This window comes from Cyphomyrmex costatus, unplaced genomic scaffold (assembly GCF_001594065.2).
Source record: "Cyphomyrmex costatus isolate MS0001 unplaced genomic scaffold, Ccosl1.0 scaffold51, whole genome shotgun sequence".
NCBI classification, from domain to species: domain Eukaryota; kingdom Metazoa; phylum Arthropoda; class Insecta; order Hymenoptera; family Formicidae; genus Cyphomyrmex; species Cyphomyrmex costatus.
Window position 1 is genome coordinate 1,982,239 of NW_017279354.1, and position 24,158 is coordinate 2,006,396.

Below are 24,158 nucleotides of genomic sequence, written 5' to 3' on the forward strand. Positions count from 1 at the left end.
AACACACAGAGATTTTTAGAAATAATAATAAAAAATGTATACTATACAAGACGAGAAATATCGCACTTACACACATTTAATGCAAATCAAGTGGTAATTGCATGACTTTTAGTAATAGATATATTCAAATAACCCAATTGAAAATTTATCAAATGATTAAAAATCTATGACGTCAGAAGGACAAAGAGAAAGGAATAGTGAATGTATGTTCTTCTTTCTTGCATGAATTTGCTAAAAATAGAGACCCTGCATACAAAACGTGGCTCATGTTTAAATCCTTATTGGAGAGCCTTTATATCGATCGATCATCGATAGCCAAAGTTAAAAAGAGGAAAAACGTCACTCGCATAAATTGTTCTCATCCAAATAATTGTGTCCTTGCTCAACAATTTTGTTCGGTTGCTCGATGAATAATAAAGATAGATAGATGGTATTTAGGTAAAAATCTGAACATAGCTTTAATTGTGAGTACACTCATCTCAGCTTGTTGTGTCGCGTATAGCAGTGTCGCGAAAGGTGAAACGTCGATCGTGATGCGATCGCGAGTGGCAGTAACAGGCAATAAAAGGTATATGTTCGTCTAGTGTCGTAACTCGAAATTCTCATCATAAATTCTAGAACGCGTCGCGACGCTGAAGAAAGAAATTGCGACGGTTTCATCTGTTTGCGTTTCGCATTTCGATATGTATATCGTCCATCGCGCCGCGAATAAGATTACCAACTATACTTTTTTAAAAAGTATTCTTTTTTAAGTCGTACGTAAAACATAAGCTTAAGCCTTAAGTTGCAAGAAATTGACCAATCACAGTTGAACGTGTGGAGAACAATCGACTATGATCGGTGAATTTTTTGGTTTAAAAGCTTAATAGTTACAAGTTTTATTGCAAACGTTGCTGTAAAGTCCTACGTCCACGGTGCTAGAATTCGATCCGAATTCTCGAAAAAATGTGTAACTATGCATTCAACTTGCCGATTATTTTCTTTTTGTAAAAACTATATGTTGAATGGTTACACATTACAAGACGGACCGAGTTCCAACACACAGAGCTTAAGAAAGCGGAAGTTATTGAGTGAGCGGGGAATTAAACGACCGCGTGTTCAGTCGCATCATATAGAGATTTGGAATGACGAACCGCGCGGATCGCGACGGAGTTGCACGTCGTTCAGCTCACCGCGCCGCGACGTGAAGATGGGGTGTAGAGAACGGCGCGCATGCGCGAATTAGTAGGTCGCTCGCGCTCGGACGATTTCGGCAACTCTCGGCTAAACGCTTCGAATTCGAACGCGCCCACCGAACTCCCGCCATACGTTCAGCGACGGCGGTCAGTCGGTCGATCGTACGCGACATACGAGGTTACGAGGAATCGCGAGGAGCCGCGAGGAGCCGCGAGGACTCGCGAGAGGCACACGGCCGCGCACGCGACCAGGAGGGATCGTGAGACCACAACTGGATAAAACTGCTGACGAAAAAGGGCACCGGGCTGAAGAGGACGATTCGGTGGATTTTCCATCGTCGCCGTCGTCGGCGATCGCGCGGACACGCAAGTCAATTTCTGATCTCCTCTCGAGGGATCGATTCTCGCGCGCGAGGACGACAGCTGTCAAAAGTGTCAAGTTGGAAACGAATAAGGGAAACGAGATATGGTGTACGGAGGAGGATTCGACATGGTGGAGACAGTAAGTTTTTCATTCTATTATTATTATGTTTTCTCTTCGTGCTTGATACATAAACGTTTGTCGTTTTATTACGATTTATTTTAAGTATGTCACACTCTTCAATTTTAAGAATACATTCTGTATTAAGTGGTTATATTTCAATTTGTTTCATCAGAAACTTTTATACTTGATGAAGTATAAGATTTTAATCCAATAAAATTACGTCTTTTTGTCGAACTAAAATTATTAACAGCCAAAAACAGATTTCATATTGAAACTGTATAGCTGTTTATCTCCTTAAATATGATACGATTTTCCAAACTGTCTATACTCTAATACATAATAAAAATTTGCGCTAATTTATACTAATTTCCATAGCTTGTAATACACTCTAAATTACATTAAATACCGTAAGGATACATTTGCAATGAGAAAAATTATTGAAAATGGACGAACTAGAAAATTCTGATTATATTAATAAGAGAGAATTCCGGTTATCGCATCTAAAATTCTGATAGACCAGAAAAATCTAATTCGCCCATTTTCAACCAGAATTCCAATTAAAACAATCAGATATTTTTCTCAGGGTGAAACATAAATGGATAAAAGTGTCGTAGTGATTTATAGTAATTGTAAATGTAGGCGATATATTTATATTGTTAATTATAGGACCTATTATATATTTTAAACCGATGCGACGAATTATTGACAAAACACTTAGATGCTCGATATATAGAGCATCTATATATAGAGGTACAGGTAGCGTTTTCGACCGTAGCGGATTTCAACTGATCTAGGTTGGATTAACGACATTGTATGTTCTACTATTGGTAGTGCATGTAACATCGTTAATCTAACTCGGGTCTGTTCAAACTCGCTACGGTCAAAAAATACGTCAGGACATAGAATTAAATATTAAGCGACGTCTACAATGAGATTTTATCGTATAGATAAAGCTTAAAAGTATAGATTAAGCTTGAAACCGTAAGAAATTAACCAATTGCAATCACACACAATGTGAGGAGCATAAATCGACTATGATTGGTCCATTTACACTTTAGAGCTTAAAATTTAAGTTTTATGTCTTAAAATCTCATTGTAGACGCCGGAGAGGATCTTAGAGATCTTTCGATCATATCGAGTCGTAGTAACTACGGCCCTGTCGAAGAAAGACACGAGCCGGCGCGGCGAGTCGGTCGTACGAAAGGCTAACTTTCGAATCTACCACCACTTATAAGACTGGCAATGTCGATAGTTAGGTACGAGAACCGAGAAATTCACTCGGCTGGTACGTGATGGAAAATTTCGCGGTAAAAACAGAGGCGAAACCCATCCACGGTTTTCTTAGCGGCGCACGTTTACCGAGCAGGTTTTATCATCTTCCGCAAAACATGTTCTTCAGAACTGTCATGCGATTATTGTGCGAATCGCCCTATTCTTCGATCTTTCGCGAAGCTTTTCATCACTTAGATACGCATACATCTATATTGTTTGTTCCCTCCTATTTATTTTTAACTGAATTAATTGGACTAACAATAAATTAAAGATTGGAAGAATTTTGAAGTTACTTTTTTTTTTTTTTTTTTTGAGATACACAGTTCGATGTCATTCAATATTAGCAAAGTATTATTATCATTAAGACTTTAGCTTTCCATAATGAAAAATTAAATCTGATAAAATAACTAAATTAACAGTAAACTATTTGATAGTAAGATAAAAATAAAATGAATAGAAAAGTCAGATGTGACTATTTTGTTGGTACATTACGCATTTACATTATGCACAATACGCAGACGAAAGGAAAAGAGAGACAGAGCATTGTTAATAATAAACATTACATAAATGATCTACCCTTTGAGCTTATTACATTTTTCTTGTTGTTACGCCTCAATTTAGTAAGTAATTGGTAATAATTTTACAGTAATCGACCTATCATTTCACGTAGTTGAAAACAAGCGAGCTAATTATAAAGATAGAAAGGTTTCGTGAGATCTTCGTGAGGAGAATTTATCTCTCGTGATATGCTCGGGGAACACGGTGCAAGAGATAGTTGATACAAGGCGAGCGATTAAATAACATTTTTTAATGCTTTTTCTCGACAGCTAGACTTTGACAACAAACGTCCATTATCGTTACTTATAAGAGATAATTAAAATATTTACATACGAAATCTCTGATATTCCAAGTAAACAACGTAAATTGTGTATCATTACACAACAATAACATTTTATTAGAAATGGAAAATAAGAATATAAAATATTGTTTTTATAACCAAATTTCTCGTAACAGACGCATATGCTCCGACATGCATTCGAATTTTGATCATATCCCAATTTTTGAATTAAAATACATTAAGAAAGTTTATAAAAAATTAAATAAAAAAGTTATTTGTGAAATTTTATTTTAAGCGTTAGTTTGTAAAATAAATAAATAATAAACGTTCAAGTGGTCAATATTATAAACTATAACGTTTAAACGTTAAAGTGTGCGCTTACTAAACTACCGCATACGCGATTCATGTGCAGATAGTCGGCTAAACGTAATCTGTAATTGGTTATATTTAAACCCTCACATCTCGAAAATTATTGTTTAAAATGTGCATATAATTTTTTTACTTGATTCTTTGAAAACATTTTTGCTGTAATATTTGGATTCGAGATATTCGAAATTTTGGAATATCTCATATAATTACAAAATATAAAGATACATTTCAATAAATTATGGAAATTAACCTTTATATATAAAGTTATTTTCTTTGTCTTTTCATTCTTGCATATTATCATTCGATTTTTTAAATTTCTTTAAGAAATCGCTTATCATTCGACTGACAGGAGATACATCTTTTCATATTTCTATAGCATTTATTAAATTCGTCACTTTGAATTTTTTTTAATATATGTAAATCAATCGTTGCCAAAACCACTATTCTATAATTCTTAACGACAGTGTCGGTGTTGTTACATTCTTATTATATTACGTAGTTTTTTTACCATATAAAACCTGCAACAACGACAATGTAACGATATCGCTGTTAAGAGAATTCTATAAAGTTGTCTGTTTTATCATTTTAATAAGATTTACATGTATGGTACGATTTATGTGTTAGTGATACATCACATCATTATACACTACTGCATCACTATCGCACGTATATACATACGTACAAATTTTCTAACTTTCTTAGATATCTAAGCCTAATTCCAAGAACTCAATATTGCTTGTTCATGTATTATACACTGGCCAACAAAATTAACGCAACACCTCTTTCACTCTGTAAAAATAGGCAAATTTCAAGATAGAATAATTTCGTAAAAAATTTTGAGATCTGATGTATCTTCATTCATGTTTGTATAACTTCATAAAATCTCCGTGAAAGACTGTTTTTTTCAAGTAGCGATCTGAAAAGTAGGGGTTTCAAGCTGTAAAATGCTTTTTTAAACATCTCGATACGATGATTTTTGACGAAATTATTCTATCTTGAAATTTGCCAGTGTAATATATAATCTCTAATTCAAATCAAAATTGTTTTATACATAGAAAGTATAAAACTTGTATATAAAACAATTTATTATATATTATTACATAATGTGCCTGTTATAAGAAATTTTGTTATAAAAACAATGTTTCATATTCTTATTTTCTATTTCTAATAAATGTTATTGTTGCAATGATGCACATTATACATAATTTTGTTCTTTACTTCGAATATCAGATTTCGTATGTAAAAATAGTATATTTATTATTATTATTATACGAGTCGACGCCAGCAGCGATGACAAAACTGTAATTTTCCAATTTCTTTTTATTCTTAGCCTAAAGTCGACCAATTATCGTTTATGCTTTAAATGCAGTGGAAAATATGCTTTAAGTCGTATATAAAGACAGTTGAAAAAATATTTAATTGAAAAATAATTGCCACAGATGATAAAACAGACAACCTAAAGATTTCCTTTTTAGAATTACAGACTAAGAGGAACCTGTGTGTGGAATTCAGACTTCTGACCGAAAGATCGAAACCTTCGCAGTCTTTGTTCAGGTTATCGTGAGAGTTTTTGGTTGCCGATACGGAGAAGCACGTGTTCATATCATGCGAAACTTATTGTCGGCGATAGCCGGGCAATGCCGGCATGCCGCTGGCGATCCGAGTCTCGGCCACGTAAACAGGGTGTAATTAAAAAATGTCAGTAGCGGCCGGTCTTTGTGTGCCGCGGGTGCATTGTATATAGCAGGCGTCCTTGCCAAGTCGATTCGAAATCCTGTCTCGCGCGGACTCGCATTAGCGAGGGCGTGGTTGGTCGCTCGTTCCTGGTTCGAGGATAGCCAGCCTCGTAGTAATTGCACCAGACTCGTTTCCACCGCACGACTTTTATGGTTTCGACTTCTCCCCGCGCCCCTCTCCTCCTCTCTTTCTCTCTCACCTCTTTCTTCTCTCTTTGCCGATGTCACGAAACTCAGAACTGTCACCTCACATGAAGATCTACTCTGATTTTAAATAACACGACCGGTTATAACCTTCGACTTGATCACCGTTTTGTTCACGTTGCCATCGCCTGCAGTATTTTATCTGGATTTTACCTGAAATCGGACATTCGATCCGAGTACAGTTCAGATTCCGATGTCGCGAACAAGGTACTTAATGTTAAAAGTTGCGAGAAAACATGACGGTCGATGGGACTTTCATTGAGGCAAATGTGAAATATACTTGTAAGAAAAATACTATTCTTAACTACTCTAAACTATACTTTAAAGGTCTTTTAGGTTGCCCCGTGTACTGTACGCGTGCTGTTATATGCATGAGGAAAATTATAATTAGAGGTTTGTTCTTTTTCGCTGCACAGTGCAACAAATTGAAGCAAAACGGACGTATATTTGTTTCACTTCAATTTATTGCAATGTGTGCACCAGTGCGCAGACAGTGCAGCAGAAAAGAACAAACCTATTGATATGTAGATAATGTACGACACGCTATTAAAACTGTTCAGAGATATTTCTGTTCTCACACTTATCGATAGTACCATATATACATAAATTATTCAGGAAACGTTAAACGTCAATTAAGTTCTTTGTTTTTAGAAGCTAAAGCGTGCGGTTGTTGGTATTTTCTACAATGTGTACAATAAAAAATAAAATAAAAAGTTCTCTATTTTATTGTACACATCGGAGTTGAAGGTAGAATGTGTCTTTGATCGTTAAATCATGAGAAATATGTTCGCGAGGTGAATTAAAACGATTTATTCGAGGACCAAGGCGACCCTCTTGGTTTTCTTGGAACTACGATATCGTCCTTCCTTCATACCCTTTCACCTTTCTTCTTTTTTTTTCCTACGATTTTGGCTTTGTAGAAGTTTTATATTTTATTTGCAATCAAAATTCCGTTTAAATATGCCTTAACAGTTAATTTCATTATTATTTCAACTATTTCAGTTATTTGCATACTTTTATTTCTCTTAATATTATAACTTTAGATTACACATATATGTATAAAGTCTCTCTATTGAATTTATAAATTCAGAGATTTAAATTTCTCTTAAGCCGTGATTCAATTCATGCTCACAACGCTCACGAGCATCATTTGTTTAACATTTGACAAACAACGAGAGTAAAATGATTTTTAAGCATTGTGAGGGCGAATCGGATCGCGGCCTTAAATATTCTGACATTGTCTATAGATTTTTCATTTTCGAATAGTTGTGATGAATAAATGAATAATTAAAGAATGTGTGACATTTAGCAAATTTAAGTTTTTATATTTGATATTTATATATAGTACATATAATAACGTGAGACGCATTTAGTTAGTACCCGAAATAATATCGCTTAATTCTAATGTAAGCCTGCCTGTGAATTAGCCACTATTTTCCTGTCGCTTGGGGATAAAATTCTCACGGGATTTCAGGATCTCGATATGTAATTAAAAGAATTGTCTACATTGCGTAGTCTCTGTCGGAGGGTTTGCCTATAATATGTGCCGCTTTAACTGAACGCGCGCCCATCCGTGCAGTACCGTTCTCCCGTACTTTAAGGGACATGAAAGGTCGCCGATATTTTGCTAACGCAAGCGGAGCATAAGTCGCAAGTTGCGCAATCTCAACCGGCCCTCGCAAGAGCGACGTCGGGTTGCGTGTCGGCGCGGCGCGGCGCCCGCGATCTACGATCTAGGATCGATCCCGGGCTCGAAATCGAGGACATTAATCAGCGTTCGGCGGCGGCGCTTGTACACGTGGGTGGCCGTTACTGACGCAAATCGCAATGGCTCTTTCTCCGTTTGCTGCGTGTTGCGCGAGGTAAATCGAGCGAGGTCGAATCTCCTTGGCGAAGCAAGGCAGAACAAGGCAAGGCGAAGCAAGAGCACTTGGATTTTCGAAAGGCAGTTTCAAAGGTCGATTGCCCCCTTCGATACCTCTCGGTTCCCATCGAGAAAGCGAACTCGGTGCAGCTTATGCGCTCCTGTATGAACAAAAAATGGAAAAAAAAAAAAAAACACACAAAGAAAGCGTTTCTCCGGGAAATGCCACGTGCGAATTCCCACGATTTATCGTACGCGGCGCGTATTTATCGCGAAACGATATCCGCGAATTCATTCGATCAATGTGCGAATAAATAACCGTCAAATGTATATTGCCGTAGGTCTGTCCTTTTACCTCTCAACATTATGAACTCTGCTGGATTCTCATTAGTATCAGAATACTTACGTTCAGGGAGTACATAAAAGTCAACAAAAAATCAAAATGACTTTATCTTGATTCTTAACAATTCTCTCAATAAGCGCAGTCAAATTTTATAATAAAAAATCATTATTTGTCATTTTGACTTTATCTTGGGAAGGACACACTTTTGGTGAACTCCTTGAGAACTTACGGTATTTACAACAATCATTCCACGATGTTCTTTGTCTCGTTATTGAAATAAAGCATTTACCGCCTTCGTGCCACGTCTCTTCAAGATATTTTATTAATATACGCAGTGTCGACACTCGTCGACTCTCGTAGACGTCTAGCTCTTTTTTCTTTCTTTTTATTTGATTTTTCTTACTATTGAATAGAATTAATCCTTTGAACAAACAACGAGTTTCTCGTGATTCTTCGTAACGATGTAATGCAATGTAATTTTCGAAAATATTAAAATCCTGTCTCTAAACTTATCTGTTTTCGGATTTGAGCTTGCAGAAGTTCTTTGATTTTTAATAATCTTAGGTAAGATCATAATAGATCTCTCTAAATTCGCGCAGATTCACAGATGAGGATCAAAAATATTCCCGTCGGAATATATAAATTACAATATCACAAATTACAGCGCCCTATTAGTCTACGGCATACAAGGACGCGGTCGAACGAAAAATAGATACGTGTGTTACCCCTTGGAAAAATATAACTTAAATAAAGTGAAAACGTTTTTAAAAATAATTTTTGAAATTTATTAAGTGCATAAAATGTTAATCTAAAATAACTTTAAAGTTTTTCAAGGTTAATTTAAAAATAACAATAAGATCCACACAACATAGAATAAAGGCACAGTATGAGATTTTTTATTCGTGTGTTTGTAATAAAATAATTTTTTAATTATTAAATTATTTTAATAATAAAATAAATTTGGAAATAATTTTTTTAATGGCGAGTTTTCTTATAAATGAGGAAGCTTGTATTAAAATACAAATTTGTGATTTTACAATTATTATCTTAAAGAAAACTTCACAACTGTCTCGACATTTGTTCTTCACAATTTTCAAATTTCTTTAACTTCTTTTAGTTTTTCTTATTTTTTAAGATTGTCTGTTTTAAGCAAAAGTGTCCTTACTTTTCATATTTCTTAAATTTTTTCTACAGTAAGTTTTAAGTTTTTTTTTTTTTTTTAAGTTTTCTAAGGTAAATTTTCCCAAAAGACGTGTATTCTATATTAGAAGGCTGCACACGTTTGCGCGCACCTCTGACACATTGCTAGTGTTACCGGCGCTTTACGGTTAATGCCGTCATACGGGGGCAAGATATACTGGATTAACTGTATACGGGAAGTCATAAGGGAGTAAAGTACAGTCCGATATGTCCCGACAATCGACCGGATTCCGCGATCGCAATAGCCATCGCGAAGCAGTGCGTATCCGGAGAGACGTGGGGAGACTGAATAAGTACCTACTTAGTTGCCAGTTGATCGGCGGAGGAAACAATAAAGAAGCGGCTATGAGTTTCTTTATTATAGCACGCTTTAGAGTACCGCTGCGTATGTTCCAATTACATATCTCGCACATATCGCGAACTATGTCTTACAGGCTATAGCTATCGCGCGTGTTGGACATGCGGAAGAAAATCGTAGTATAATCAAATATAAGTCGATTAAATTAAATCAGTTGATTAAATTCTTTACTCGTTTATTTTCATCAGAATCTGTGGTTAGACACATAATGATCTTGATTGAATTTTGTTAGCTCAGTCGTGTTATGCGGTAAACTTGGTTGGTTATCATTGGTATGACTAACATTTAATCTGAGGAGTAGAGCGGAGGCTGATCACTGAAGCAATTTATCATCGTTTCTATGCCTTTATTTCTTTTCTGTCGATTATTAAACTTATTGTCACGACTACAAATGTCATAACACACGCGAAAACGAGTCCCATAGTCGATTGCTACATTCTAAGCACATTACGTAGGAGTCTACTTCACGGTGTACGTCCCGTTCTCAATAGAGGAAATAGAAGTGATAATACTAACTGTCGACTTTTCTCATCGATCTAAAGAGACACTTGGCATTTCTTCAACGATTTTATTTGTAGTCGCTCCTTGCAATTTCTCTTGCATGTTATTGTTTTATTACGCGAGAAAAAAAGTGTATTTCTTTCATACACTCACGCTCTGAAGATTATTACGCCCATGATAATTTGTTTTTCGTTCCGATTCTCTGCTCTCAAATGGCTTATGATAAATGGAAACGCATGTAGATATTAATATAATATTTTCTGTATTTAAGATATCATTGAAAATATACAATCTATATCGATACATGAATATGTATAATAATTTATTGATTATTATAATTCGTTTTTAGGTTCAAAATAATTTATTTAAGACTCCTCACTGTTAATTTCCCAGTTAGTAAGAATTTCATAATATACAGTATAGCGTTCTATCTAGATAGATAAAAAAATATATACATATTATATAAGTTTTATAAGTTGTATTACGTAGGAATCAAATTTTGCAGTAACAGCTGCATGATTGAACACTTCTGTCGTCTTTCCCCCTTTTTTTTTTCAATTGGAAAATGTCAAGCGTCGTTAATGCTTTATTCGCATTTAATTTCTGTTCCCGTTTAACCGAGTACGTATGTACATACGTAGGAGAGAACTTTTTCTAGGAGTTTTAATTTCTGTGCGACTCCCTTCGGTCATTTAAAGGCGTAATCGCGCTTTCTTCCAATTCGCCTCGGTTATACTGCGTACGCTGTGGTATTTACGCGTAGCTACGTGATCCTATGTGTATGTACGTGGGTAACCGCTGCGCGGCAACCGAGTTTCTTCAGTACGTGACTTTACCGTTAGGCCGCTTCTCCGCTTCTTCTGTCCGCGAGTTGCCTACATACGGAGCAAGCCACTATATATACGCGTTTAATGAACGAGTTTTCGATGTCTCCTCTCTTCCCCCACATCTTTCTCTCTTTCTCTCTGACAGCCTTTACGCCGGTTGAACACGACACGAGCTATTGACGATCCTCGCAACATCTCCGAGCCAATAAAATTATTTTAATTTTATTGGTATCTTCAAGAAGAACGTACATAGAAAAAAAGAATTGGAAATTCTTTAACACCCTACATACGTCATATACGACATTCTGAATTCACAACAGATTAGCATATACGTGACAACGATAAAATCAAATTTTATAACAATATTACATTTTAATAACTAGAAAAATGTGTGTTTAGACCAAGTATAGCTATTTTTAAATTGTAAAACTAATCAGTAACAAGCGGTTTAAAGAATACAAGTCTGTAAAAAGAGAGAGATTTACAAAAACTTACTTTGAAATATTTGGTTCTATATAAGTAAACATTATTATACGAAGGTAGAGCAGCTTGAAATATAAGTTTTCTTTATATCTCATTAACAATGCGATTCCGAGGCAAAAGAAGATATTCTTAAGATACCGGGAAGGTTAGGTTTGCAGAAGCAACAAGAGCGCGAGAGGCATCGTCGAGAGGGAGAACACGAGTTTCATTTGAATAGAATGGGTCGATAGTGATTTACGATACTCTCGATGCTGTGCACACTCGTGACCGTTTTCCATTTCTCCTAGCTGCTCTTTACCGCTCCGGTTTGCCTCTTTATGAGTGTCGTACACACGTCGATATCAGAAAATTCAAGTATCCCCGCGTACACGACGCGAGTAAGCGCGTTATATCTGCGATTTGCGATGCGAATGGAACAAACGTGTACGATCGACAGTTACGATGAACGGCTAATGGTGAGAGTGTGAAAGTTTGGCGCGTGAATCTCTTTTCCGAAACACCAGTTATCCGCCAAATTGCAAATAAAACAGCCTACGTAATGGTTTTACAATGAATTAAGTAGAAAAGAAACATTTCATTTGAAAGTTATAGCGAAGCGTTCGAAGCAATACAGTTTCGCAATACGTGGCGCAGTAATAATCGTGTAAAGGAGTGGCAAAAAAAACTATTTTTTTATGTCGGGTATAATAAATTATACTGAAAAAAATACTAAATTGTAACAAATATAGTTATTTGAATAGTTTTAACTCAATATTTACTAAATATATAAACATATATTTATTTCATACGAAAATCATTAATTTAATTCAACTACCATTTTATTTTTGAAAATCTTTTACTGTAATAAATGTTTACTTATTGTTGGTACTATTCAAAGAAATATGTATTAAGATTTTAGTAATTTTAATTCATATATAATATACGCTTCGCGTCACGCGTGCGAAAGCCTTGCAATATGTAATAAGGGAAAGCAAGAAGATTACGATTTCTGATATTACATATACCCTGTTTCATGCACGCGGGGTGTAACGTGTGTCAGACATCTCGACGTTTGAGAATGAAGCTTCGTTGTGTAAAATTATGCGTGAACCTGCAGCAGCGGTGCATTCACGTGCAACGGTATCTCCTGGGTGACGTAGCCGTCTGACTTTGACGTGCTTCATTCACTGGGAAACGTCGACCGCGCGTAACGTATACAAGAAATGTTTCACGTAAAAGTCGGAGTCTCGGAAAAGGAAGAAACACACTTTGACGATAATTTTATAATGCGTGCCGCTTTCGTTAAGGAATGTGGCAATAATTAGAGCTCGTTATTTTAAATGAGCATCGGAAGAAAGAAAGGAGACGAATAATTACTGTTAGAGTGCACTGGATTATTATCTATGGGAGCATCGCTCATGCATCGTCTACAATGAGCAGTTATGGATTAAGGAGTACGCGTAGAAACAAACAAATCATAGTCGAATTTGAGAAGGATTATTGACTATGATTGGTCGCGATTTCTACGCCTACTCCTTGATCCACTACTGCTAGTGGATTAAGGAGTACGCGTAGAAACAAACAAATCATAGTCGAATTATGAGAAGGATTATTGACTATGATTGGTCGCGATTTCTACGCCTACTCCTTGATCCACTACTGCTACTGCCCATTGTAGACGACACATTTCATTTTTAGATTCACAAATTGCATTGTATTATATATTAATGGAATAGTTTTTATTAATATTTAGGCCAAATTAATGCTCCTGAGTAAAAACTGCGACCATATTGAATTGTGATGTCACAAGAGAGAAATGACGCGTTGTTCTTTTTGCATGACGTTTGTAAATAAAGAGAATTTGGATAAAACAAAATAATATAATAAGATTGTGCTTTAGAACACTTGAAAAAAATAGGAAAAGATCCTTTTCAAAATATTATAAACATTGATTTTGATAAATCAATATTCAAAAACTGTTACCTTCACGTCGAGAAATTATTATACCTATACTTATTTAGTTGTAATTGCTTCAATGAAATTCAATTTTTGTGTATAATGTTTTTATTTCTAAAAATTAACGTAAACTTTATGTATTTAAAATATATGATTGATTTATGCGTGTGTTCTTTGACTACATCTAAAGATTTCATAAAAAGGAAAAGAAACATGGATCGATGATAACAAATGGCATGGTGGATGACGACAACACGCGTATTCTATCTGGCGTGAATACGGAGGCGGATTCTGAGAACGGGAGGCCATTACCGGTACACGGCCGCGTACTCTGATATCTCAATATGTGCCCTTAGCTCGAATCCATTATAATACCTCGAGGTATACCGCGAGGACAATCGCGCACGGTCGTGTGGAGAGAAAGAAAGAAAGAAAAGAGAGAGAGAGAGCGCCGTTCGGTATTGCTCCGCAAGAATAGCTATCCGCCGAACCGCGCCGCGCTACGAGGTGTTCCAGGAACGCCACCCAGAGTCCTTTCGCCGCGAATTTTGCGCGACTCGTCCGCTCCATCGAAAAATTCGCCACTGCGCTTATGTTGAAAAAATGCTTTGGATAATAAAACGATATTTTATTAGTCGATATGAATTCTTAACTTGATGAGAAGGATAACACATTGGTAACCATATAATAATAATAATAAATTCGGGAGGTCGTCCATACGTGGTCCATTGTGTCTATATAATAATCATATAGTTATATTTAATTTCTGTCAGAGATTTCACTATCTTGCTGGAGATCGCAACTGCCTATCAAAATTATATCTTGTAGTGCATTCTCTAAAAGAAGAAAGTCATCAAGACTTTCATTTCTCACAATATAGAATTTTGACAGGCAATTAATATCCGGTAAGATAGCAGTTGTATTCTTATATTGCTGTAACGTAATCATTGACACACTCAACATCCATACTTAGTTCGAGGACTGCTAGTCGGCTGTGTATTATAAAACTTGTGTTTTTTAGTGATAATCACCCGTTACTAATCGCGTTGGTTATAAAAAATGAGGTTGGAGGACGTTGAGTGGTTGGAATTTATTTTTTTTTTTATTCAGTACAGATAGAAAAAGTACATTTAATCCAACTATTCGAAATCTCGTGCATAGCCTACGAAAAGTCTACACATTCCGTTCCATTTCGATTCTGCACAATGCTATAGATTGCACTTTGTGCATTCCTGTGCATGTTGTGTAAAAATGTGTTAAGTAATTGGAAAGCCCAGAGAGATTTCCAACAGGAAGGTGGCAACCGTAATAATAATATAAGTAGAGTGCTGGCGTAAAACGCATTTTAAATTTAGGATTCTGCATTATGATGCAGAGATCGATAGATCGTGATTGGGATGGACTCGGCAATTGTACGTTTCGAATTTACATTTCAATGCGAGACGATAAGAGAGCAAGTTTTCTAAAAAAAAAAAAAAAAATTAAATGTCGCATTTGCGACGGAACAAGCTCGTCGATTTTGTGCTTCGTCGTCATTTCACGAACAGCATCTCGATAAAGCCATGTTACAGCCAGTAATTTTGTAGAAAAGTTGCGGGATATTGGGGATGCATTTACGAATGCGAGTTACCGTGTCGTCGCTACGTGTCGTAAACATGGCGATGTTATGTCGTCCACATCGGAAGTACCGACGCGACGTTCTTTTTATTTATTTTTTTTTTGCAATTCCGTTCGCCCCCGTGTCGTTCATACGCGCAAGTATTTTCGCTGCGTATACCTATCGTGACATCGCAAGAGAATGCTCTCGTTATGGCACGTACTATTCTTACGTACACATTACGATATTATAGATAAATGACATTTGCGAGAGGCAGAAAATATAGATACACACTAAAAAAAAATGTATTAAATTTTAATAAATATTTAGCTGAATATATAGTGCAAAACATTTACTTAACATAAATAAATATTTACTCAATAAAAAAAGATTGTTTAAATAAATATATCTTTATATTTAGTAAATATTTAATTGGTACTATTTAACAAATGATTGATTAACTCTCTAAATTCTTCGAAGTGAAATTTTACTTCAAATAATTTAAAGAGAAAATTAGAATATTTCAGACGGATTGCGTTGGAAGTCTGATAGTAACGGCACACAGTTTTTGTATAATTATGAAATTAATTAATTTAATGAATATGTATATGAATTAGTTCAACATCTTTGGCGCTTCTTGAATTTGGGCGATGTATCTCACATAAATGGTCTTACCTTCAATCTTATTACTGTTTAGAACTGATTGGATTGTGGAAAAGATATTGCGGTATTTCTCGAAGATTATATGCAACTTACAATTAGTTTATTAAAGGCACTTGTACTACTTATATTTTTCCGAGAATGTTCGCATCTCTGTATTTCTGACGATTAATCTTTTTGACTTGAAGCAGCGCGAGAGTTCGTCTAATATGATTATCTATACAGTATCTACCTTTTACGCTCTAATTTGAGATACACTTGAGATAAATTTAAGAAAATATACGTTCCTTCTTCATCGTAGGTATATTGTGTACGTGATATAATCCGCTTCGTTCACTTCGAACAGGGATATGACAATGGTATAGTTACGTGGGTAGCGGACGAGAAAACTATGCAACGCCTACGCAAAAGGCTTTCCAGGCTTCCAAGAAGTAGTATGCTTTTGCGTTTTGCACTTATTTCGATAGCAGTCCTTTTCTTCTCTATATATTCTTGTATTTCTTCTTTCGTTGTTTGACGTTAAATGCTAAAGTAGCAATGCTACGAATAATTCGCTTATCCAAAACTGAGCGATGAAGATTCGCGTGATATTGATTAAAAGCTACACTAAATCCTTTGGAAGAAGTTTGAATAAAAAAATCGAAATTGTTTTTGAAACGTGTAAAAGTAAATTTTTGATTATTTCTATAGCTTTATCTCTTACGAAATTTGCAAGGGAAAACTATTTTTCTGTGATATCACGGTTTACGATGGAATCAATACAATTATAAGTTGATGTAAATTTTTTTGAAAATCCATTCATTTGAACTTTTTAATTTGAAACATTCACCGTGTATTGTGAGACATTTCTTATCTCTTCATATAAATTTAATAATTTTTTTAATCATCTCATAAACAAGAAAGAGGACGATTTACATACGTAACATTATAAAGCCAACCGATTTAACTCTGATGATTATTATCATCATCATTTAATTTTCAACTTGTTGCACACTCTTACGATTTTCGTCCGTTTTTTTGGGGGGACCGCACTGGGTCGGGTCTCTATATTCTCTCGACTCGACGAATCTACGCTCAATCTTACCGCATTCACCGATTCTTCTACGTATGCGAGCCACGCTTCGCACCGCTGAATTAAACATAAGTCAGCGTGCGCATAATATATGTATGCCGCAAATGTTACCGGCATGGCGGTTGTGAAATGCGATTCGATAGTTGTAATCGTGCAGATTTTTGGAAAGAATTCTCAAACCGTCTTACTCGCGACTCTGTCGCAAATACAAATCGCTTGTTTTATTTTCTCTTAACCCTTAAACACAGAATTAATTTTCGTAATCTTACATGCATATTTAAAATACATTTAATAAGAATTTATCTTTGAAATAACACTGTCGTTCTTTTTCTTCTGTAAAAAAATTTATATTTATACTATTTTACTAATTTGATACGAACGTATTAATTTGACAAAAATTTTTTGATGAAAAATGACTTTAAAATTAAAATATTTTTATAATGTATACCAGATGAATACGGATGCAAAACAATTTTCTTAAACGCGATTCTTTATGTATTATGTAAAGATCAGGAAATTAAACTGGAATTGACAATTCCAAATTGAAAATTACGAATTGAAAATTGGCACTTTTCAGGGTATGAGACGCTGATCGATAAATAACATTGTTTATCGCCAGAACTCTTCCTGAACCCTCATGTAGAACTATTCATTTTTCAAAATCTTACAAAAATCTGTGGTCAAAACTTGCGCAGAACAAAGTGAGACGCTGCGTGAAACTGGCGTCTCAGTTTGTACTTTCACTTTTTTTCCACTTTAGAGGGCAGAACTATTAGTTTTATCCATCTAGAACTACAGAACTATTGAAAATACATTCAGAACTCTCAATATGAGTTTCCACCAATGATACGCCAGTTTCACACACACAATTGCTATCGACAACAACTTACTGAGTTGTCGTTACTTTGTAGAATAGTTTAGTCAAATATTATATTAAAATCAGTCTTATCTATTGCAGATTTATTTCAACACATACTCATAAAGTACTTTAATTAACAATACAATTACTATACATAATAATAGTTTAGTCAACGTGATAAATACTTTATAGAAATAAATTCAATGTTCATTTAACAGAAGGAAGGAAGATATTATAGAAATGTTGAAATGTTTCTTGATGCAACCCGACAGTTAATTCGCCATGTTTAACTTTGAGATTGAGTTGGTTGAATCATCAATTCGAATGGTTTGTATATACTGAATTCTCGCATGCTACCAAAATATAAGACACATCTTTTTTTGGAGATATATTTATTTTATTTCCTTATTAAATATTAATAATATTATATATATAAACATAGAGAGAGAGAATATTATATTAATATTTATTTAACTATTTATTATGTAATGTTTAGAAGATAGGACGCAGTAATCATATAATCGGAGAAAAAATGCAAAGGGGTATTTATTTATCGCGTGATTGTCATGTCACGCGTCCGATACGATCGAAAAGTACATACTGCATTTCCGGACTGCATGGCGCAGTCTATGTACCGTTGCGTCTTGCCATCCATCGCGATAAAGCGCGGCGACCTAGAGAGAGAGAGAGAGAGAGAGAGAGACTCCCGTAATTATCGTCATTATCGTCGTTATTCTATGTAGCGCGGATATTCGCCCCTCTGCTCGCTCTCGCTTCGCTTCGGATCGCCGCTTATTACCGAATAAATTATGTCATAACGGTTTGATCGGCATCGCAACGCGTGTGATTGGAATGCTACTTGCATAAGGAAAAAAAAGATCAATGCTTTTTAAATAATGTATCAACTAGTTTACTAATGAACTTCTGCCATCCGATGTCTGGAGTCTTATCTGTTTTCTTATAATGAAGTAATAAACTGTACGAGAGCATCTAATCATTGCAAAGAAATAATTTTATCTACTGTTTACTAATATAATACACTACTCAAAAAAAAAATTAAAGATATCACTTGTTCCACCTTACAAAAATAGGCAAATTTCAAGGTAGAATAATATCGTCAAAAATCATCATATCGAGATTTTTAAAAAAGTTATTCTATCTCGAAATTTGCCTATTTTTGCAGGGTGAAACAAATCCTTCAATTCTTTTGAATAATTTATATCTATTAAAAAGTAATGTATACCTACTTTTTTATTGTAATATCTTAATTTCTTTATTTTTGCAATATTTATGATTGTTTATCATACAATTTATCACTTAAAAATTTTCATTATTATATTATTTAACACATGAGTGAATTTAACAGTAACATTTAATTTGCTCATGACATGTTTATACGTATTACATAGAATATACGTATAAGATATAATAAATAAAGATATTCTTATAGTCGCTGCAACATTCTGTTTCTTCTTCCTTTGCCCCTCCCTTCGTACTTCTGATCTCGACGAGTTATATTCACTCATCGAGCTATTCACAGTCGTCTTACAACTGGAGGTGTAACCGTTCCTTCTCATTCTCCTTCTTTTTCTCTCCTTGTCTTTTTTGATTCGTCTTTTTCTTCACCGTTCCCTTTTACGGGATGCAGATATTCTCTCTTGCCGCATATTGAAGAGAGAGATGGTCATTCCTCTCCTCTACCAGTAGAGTGGACCAGCCGCTTCAAGGTCGGTTACTTCAGGTTTTCCAAATTGTGGTCCTGCATGACGGGCAACTTCCTATCGCCATCCTCGTCTCGCTCGTGGGCTCCAAAGCGAGCGAAAGGAGTATAGAGAGAAGGCAGGGGAACAGCGTCGATGTAATTTCGACGGACAAAAAGTCGCATAACTACTCGACGGCAACCCTTCAATGTCGATATCGAATGTGGGACACGTGCAAAGATACAATTTTACCGATAATTTAATATTAGTTTATATTAGAGATATTATCTCGGGAATGTCGAATGACACAAGGAAAAAATTAGAAAGAAACTCATGAGTTAGAGGACTGGTCTCTCGATTCTATCGAATTGATGACGTACTTCTATTTGGTATTTATTTGCACATTTAATTCATAAACGGTTTTTTTTTTTTTATTTTCTCGACTTGTTTGCGTAACATTTTTATTCTGGAAACTTAATAAACTTTTACGAATTATACGAGTCTCTTTCTTCTTGCCTATATCCTTTTTATATTTTACTTCAATTGCTTTACATTGTCTTTGTTATTCTTATCACCAATTCTTAAAACGCTGTGTTATTGAAAAGATAAAAATAAATTTATTCTTTAATTAGAAATTGATATAAAAAAGATTATCCTTAATGTTTAAACTGCATAATGATAGATAATGATATAAATAACAACAATGACAATAATAAATAATGACAATTAAATTATTACAAGAAGATATGTATTGACAAATTAATTAATCTTTTTCTAATATTTCAAAAGGATAATAAAACCATAAATTCCAGAAACGGATTTGATTTTTTTATTCTTTCAGAGTTCAGCAAATAGCTTAAAGATTTTGCGTGGTCGACTTTTTGTTGATCAATCTTTCGATTGATTGATACTCGAAGAACGGTCCATATTAAATTAAACTAGCAATAATATTTTTTTACCATTACTAATTTAAAAGCAGCGCGCAAAGTCTACGTCAAAAATGACAAGGAGCCCCTTTGAACACGGAAGCTATCAAAATCATTTATTACATACTAATCTAACGTTGAAATCAACGTTAATATTATCTTTCTGTGATATGCACAGAATAACAAAGCGATTATACATATATAGGCAATCTTTTGTACTTATCAATCATAATTTTTTGATATTTACAACACAAATATTGAAACTGTTATTATTTTAATTAGTTTAATTCCAAATTCTACGGATGATAAATACAATATATATGTTACATCGACATTTTTATCGAAATAAATATCTTTCTTTAGCACGAATATATTATAAAAAAGTATTCTAAGTATTCTGAATAATATTTCTAAATATGGTTTCTTTAAAAAGCAAGTATAATAGAATTCCACAAATGAAATATCAATACACACGCACACACATCATAAAATATTGAATTAAAATAATTTATTAGTCCTGTTAAACAGGAGATATACATATATCGTATATGCAGCCCAATTTTTAAAAGAAATGCGATTAGTAGCAATAATCTCGAAAAAAGGTAAAAGATACAAAAGATGTTTTGCATGATATTTGTCTTTTGATGTCATCTAAACTATTTAATTTTATTATAAATATATACAATTTGTATACATATCTCCAAATTCAAAGATTTGATCCATGTTTTGGTCAGACTATTTTTTCCATGTAATAAATATGCTTTTTTATTTAGCAATATATAAATTTGAAAATAATTTATTTTTAAAAATATGAATATATTAAATTAAATGTCTTCTTTGTGAATTGCAAATTTCATAACAAAAAAATACCCAAACAAGATTTTACAGCAAGCAGAGAACTTTAGATCTCTGAAAAGGAAATGCCACTCTAAATATCTTCCATACGTAATCGAAGAATTCGATTGCGTGAAACCTGGCGCGAATTTTTCGCGATTGTAACGCTTGGTGTAACACGTCGTGCAACATGCAAGTGAATACACACGCACATAAGACATTATAGCCGCGAAGGCGATGCGTGGGCGGTAAAGTGTTATTAATAGCGTACGCCGTCGATATATCGGCTACGGGCAGCGCAACGATGCGCAATAATGAGGCAATTATTAACGAGAGTCGATTAACGGTCGTGAGAGAGTATACGAGCGCTCGAGGGAAAGATGTTTCAACGAATTTCCCATAAAATTATCACATGCGTGATTGTTACAAAGAAAAAAGTTTCATATGACACTACCGTGTATCGGCGTTTCTATTAACGTCTTCCATTATCGAGTCGTATTGTGATCATTTAATATCGGACATTTAAGATTAAATTTTCGAAATTCTTGAAATAGATGTTTGCAATTTTATTTCAAGAATACTGTAAGTGAAAAAAAAGTATAATAAGATATATCTCTCAACAATTAACATTATTAATACAAACAAATATTATATCAAGGTTAAAATTTGGTAGGAATATACATATAATAAGTATTTGTTTTCCGGACAAATGTTTTAAATTATAAATTAAATATTTTTATCTTTACGTATATATTATTAGATCCATTTATTGAAGATATATTCTACATTTTCTGGATTTAATAAGAAATAGATATCTTGGGAAGAAATACTACTAAAATAAAATAATAAGCAAGAGCCTAAGGGAAAGAAAGAGATGAAAGATGAAGGAATAAACGGAACCGACATTTGCGAATTTATCTTGCTGGATAAACGTGATGTTCGAGATCTGTAGTCTCTCTCCCTTCTGTGAGAATGAAGCTACGAGAGGTCCACTATGTAGCTGAGACTTGTGGGCCTCGGACGCAAATTTACGATCCTTGCTGGATTATATCCACTGACGTAGGATAGTGCCCTAGGACACGATCCTGTTGGGGGATCCGAGGCGCCCGTGAGGCACTTAATAACGCTACTTTAAAGCTCACTTGCGCCGGACAAAAGCCGACCTGCCATAACTTCTTCACGGTGATGCACTGACGGCATTACTGTGGCGCGTTATGCCCCCATTATGTGGTATTATGTTACTATTTACGCTATCGCGGCTGCCTATTTATTTGTCTTGCCTCGCTGACCGTTCTCGATCTTCCGTTTTTTTCTTCCGCGAGTGTTCATTCTTCGCCGGAAGGCACACACACGATTGTGAATTAAGGAACCACTGAAAATTTGTAATAACTATTAACAAGGTATTAATTACTGAAAATTGCCGATTATTGGCTTTTGATAATTTTTTACTAAAGTACTATCAACTTTACAAAAAATGTTTTAGAAAGTATAATAACAAATTTTAAATATCGTGTTTATGAAAATTTATTTTGCAAAATAAAAAAGCAGAAGACTTTGAAGCGATTTTAAAAGGTCTAACCTCATCCGATAAACGATGAGAGAGGTGGGATTTCCCTTGGGTCAGCAACGCGTTTTTCACTGCAGAGTACCGCAAGTATTCCGTGCGACGAAGAAAACGCAGCTGTTATCCCGAGATAAAGTGCAGGACTTAATGGCGACGCATACAAGAGACACGAAAATAGAGGAAACGCAGTCATTAGGACTCGCGATGCCATCGTTTACCCACCCTGTGACGATATACATATAAAGTAGCCATCGGGGTTTCGTCCCCGTGTAAAACGCGACGCTGCATTAAGCCGTCCGTAACGTTCACTCGCAGCCATCGTTGCATTTCCGTACACGAAATGCTAGTACGGACTTTTAAGAAAAAGAATACTGCTCACAAACACGAATGTCCGAATATTCGCGTTTGGTGTTCGTTCGTTCGTTAATAAAAATATATATACGCGGCTTTACGTGCATCATCGTTCGCCTATAATTTCCGTTCTCGAGTGTTACGCGGACAATAGCTATGCAACCATACTCGCACATCTGCTCTTATACCGCTGATACGTTGATTGTTACACGCTTTCTTAGCGCATTACCTGGTTTTTAAATGCGATTTCCTCTACCTTTTACGCTTGCATCATAATATACTTTACTTGATTTATAATTCAAGGAGAATCGCTCGCGCTCACTGGTCTTCTAAACATGCACTCTCTACTAATCTTTAAATTAATTGATCAATTAACGATCAATATGCGGCGCATTTTCTTACTTATCTTTGTAAAATGTGAACGCTAAAGATAATTTTATTCACTTATATTTAAATATAATAAGTGAGTGATTCTATGATGTGAATGATTCTTGATTATATTTATAAAATTGTCACGTCATATAATTTGTTCAAGAAATGGATGAATAAAAATTTTAAGAATTCAATTAAATTGCACGCGTAAAAAACACATTATACAGGATGTCCTGCGTTTGTCACAATCTGTGAAATGTTGTAAATGATTGTAAATTAATTAACGAGCGATCGCTATCATTTTTTCTACTTACTCATTGCTCGCACGCTAGGTAATTGATTGTGCGAATAACCACGCGACCGCGAAAAAATATTCTTCGCGCCGAGATTACACTTAATGTGTAATAGGGACTTTTTTCATCGGAATTAAATATCCGAAATGACCTTGAGGCATGTAGGACATAATTAATGTAACATCCACAGGTGAGATTTCATGTAAAACAGCTACCTTGAGATGAGAGAATAATCCGATCTTGATTATACGGCGAAAAAGAATTAATGTATAAGAAAAAAGTATAGATAATACGTAATGTTTAAATAAAGCAAGAAAGCTCTCATATCAAGCGCTTATTTG

General features: G+C 34.8%; 1 protein-coding gene across 1 annotated transcript in view; it reads left to right on the forward strand.

Annotated features, from left to right (window-relative positions):
- The first annotated feature begins 1,641 nt into the window (after nucleotides 1-1,641).
- The window catches only part of Ets98B (DNA-binding protein Ets98B), a 43,438-nt gene continuing 20,921 nt past the window's right edge, over nucleotides 1,642-24,158 (forward strand). The window contains exon 1 of the mRNA XM_018546028.1: nucleotides 1,642-1,677. Within this exon, the coding sequence (XP_018401530.1) occupies nucleotides 1,642-1,677 (36 nt within the window). The remainder of the gene's footprint in view (nucleotides 1,678-24,158) is intronic.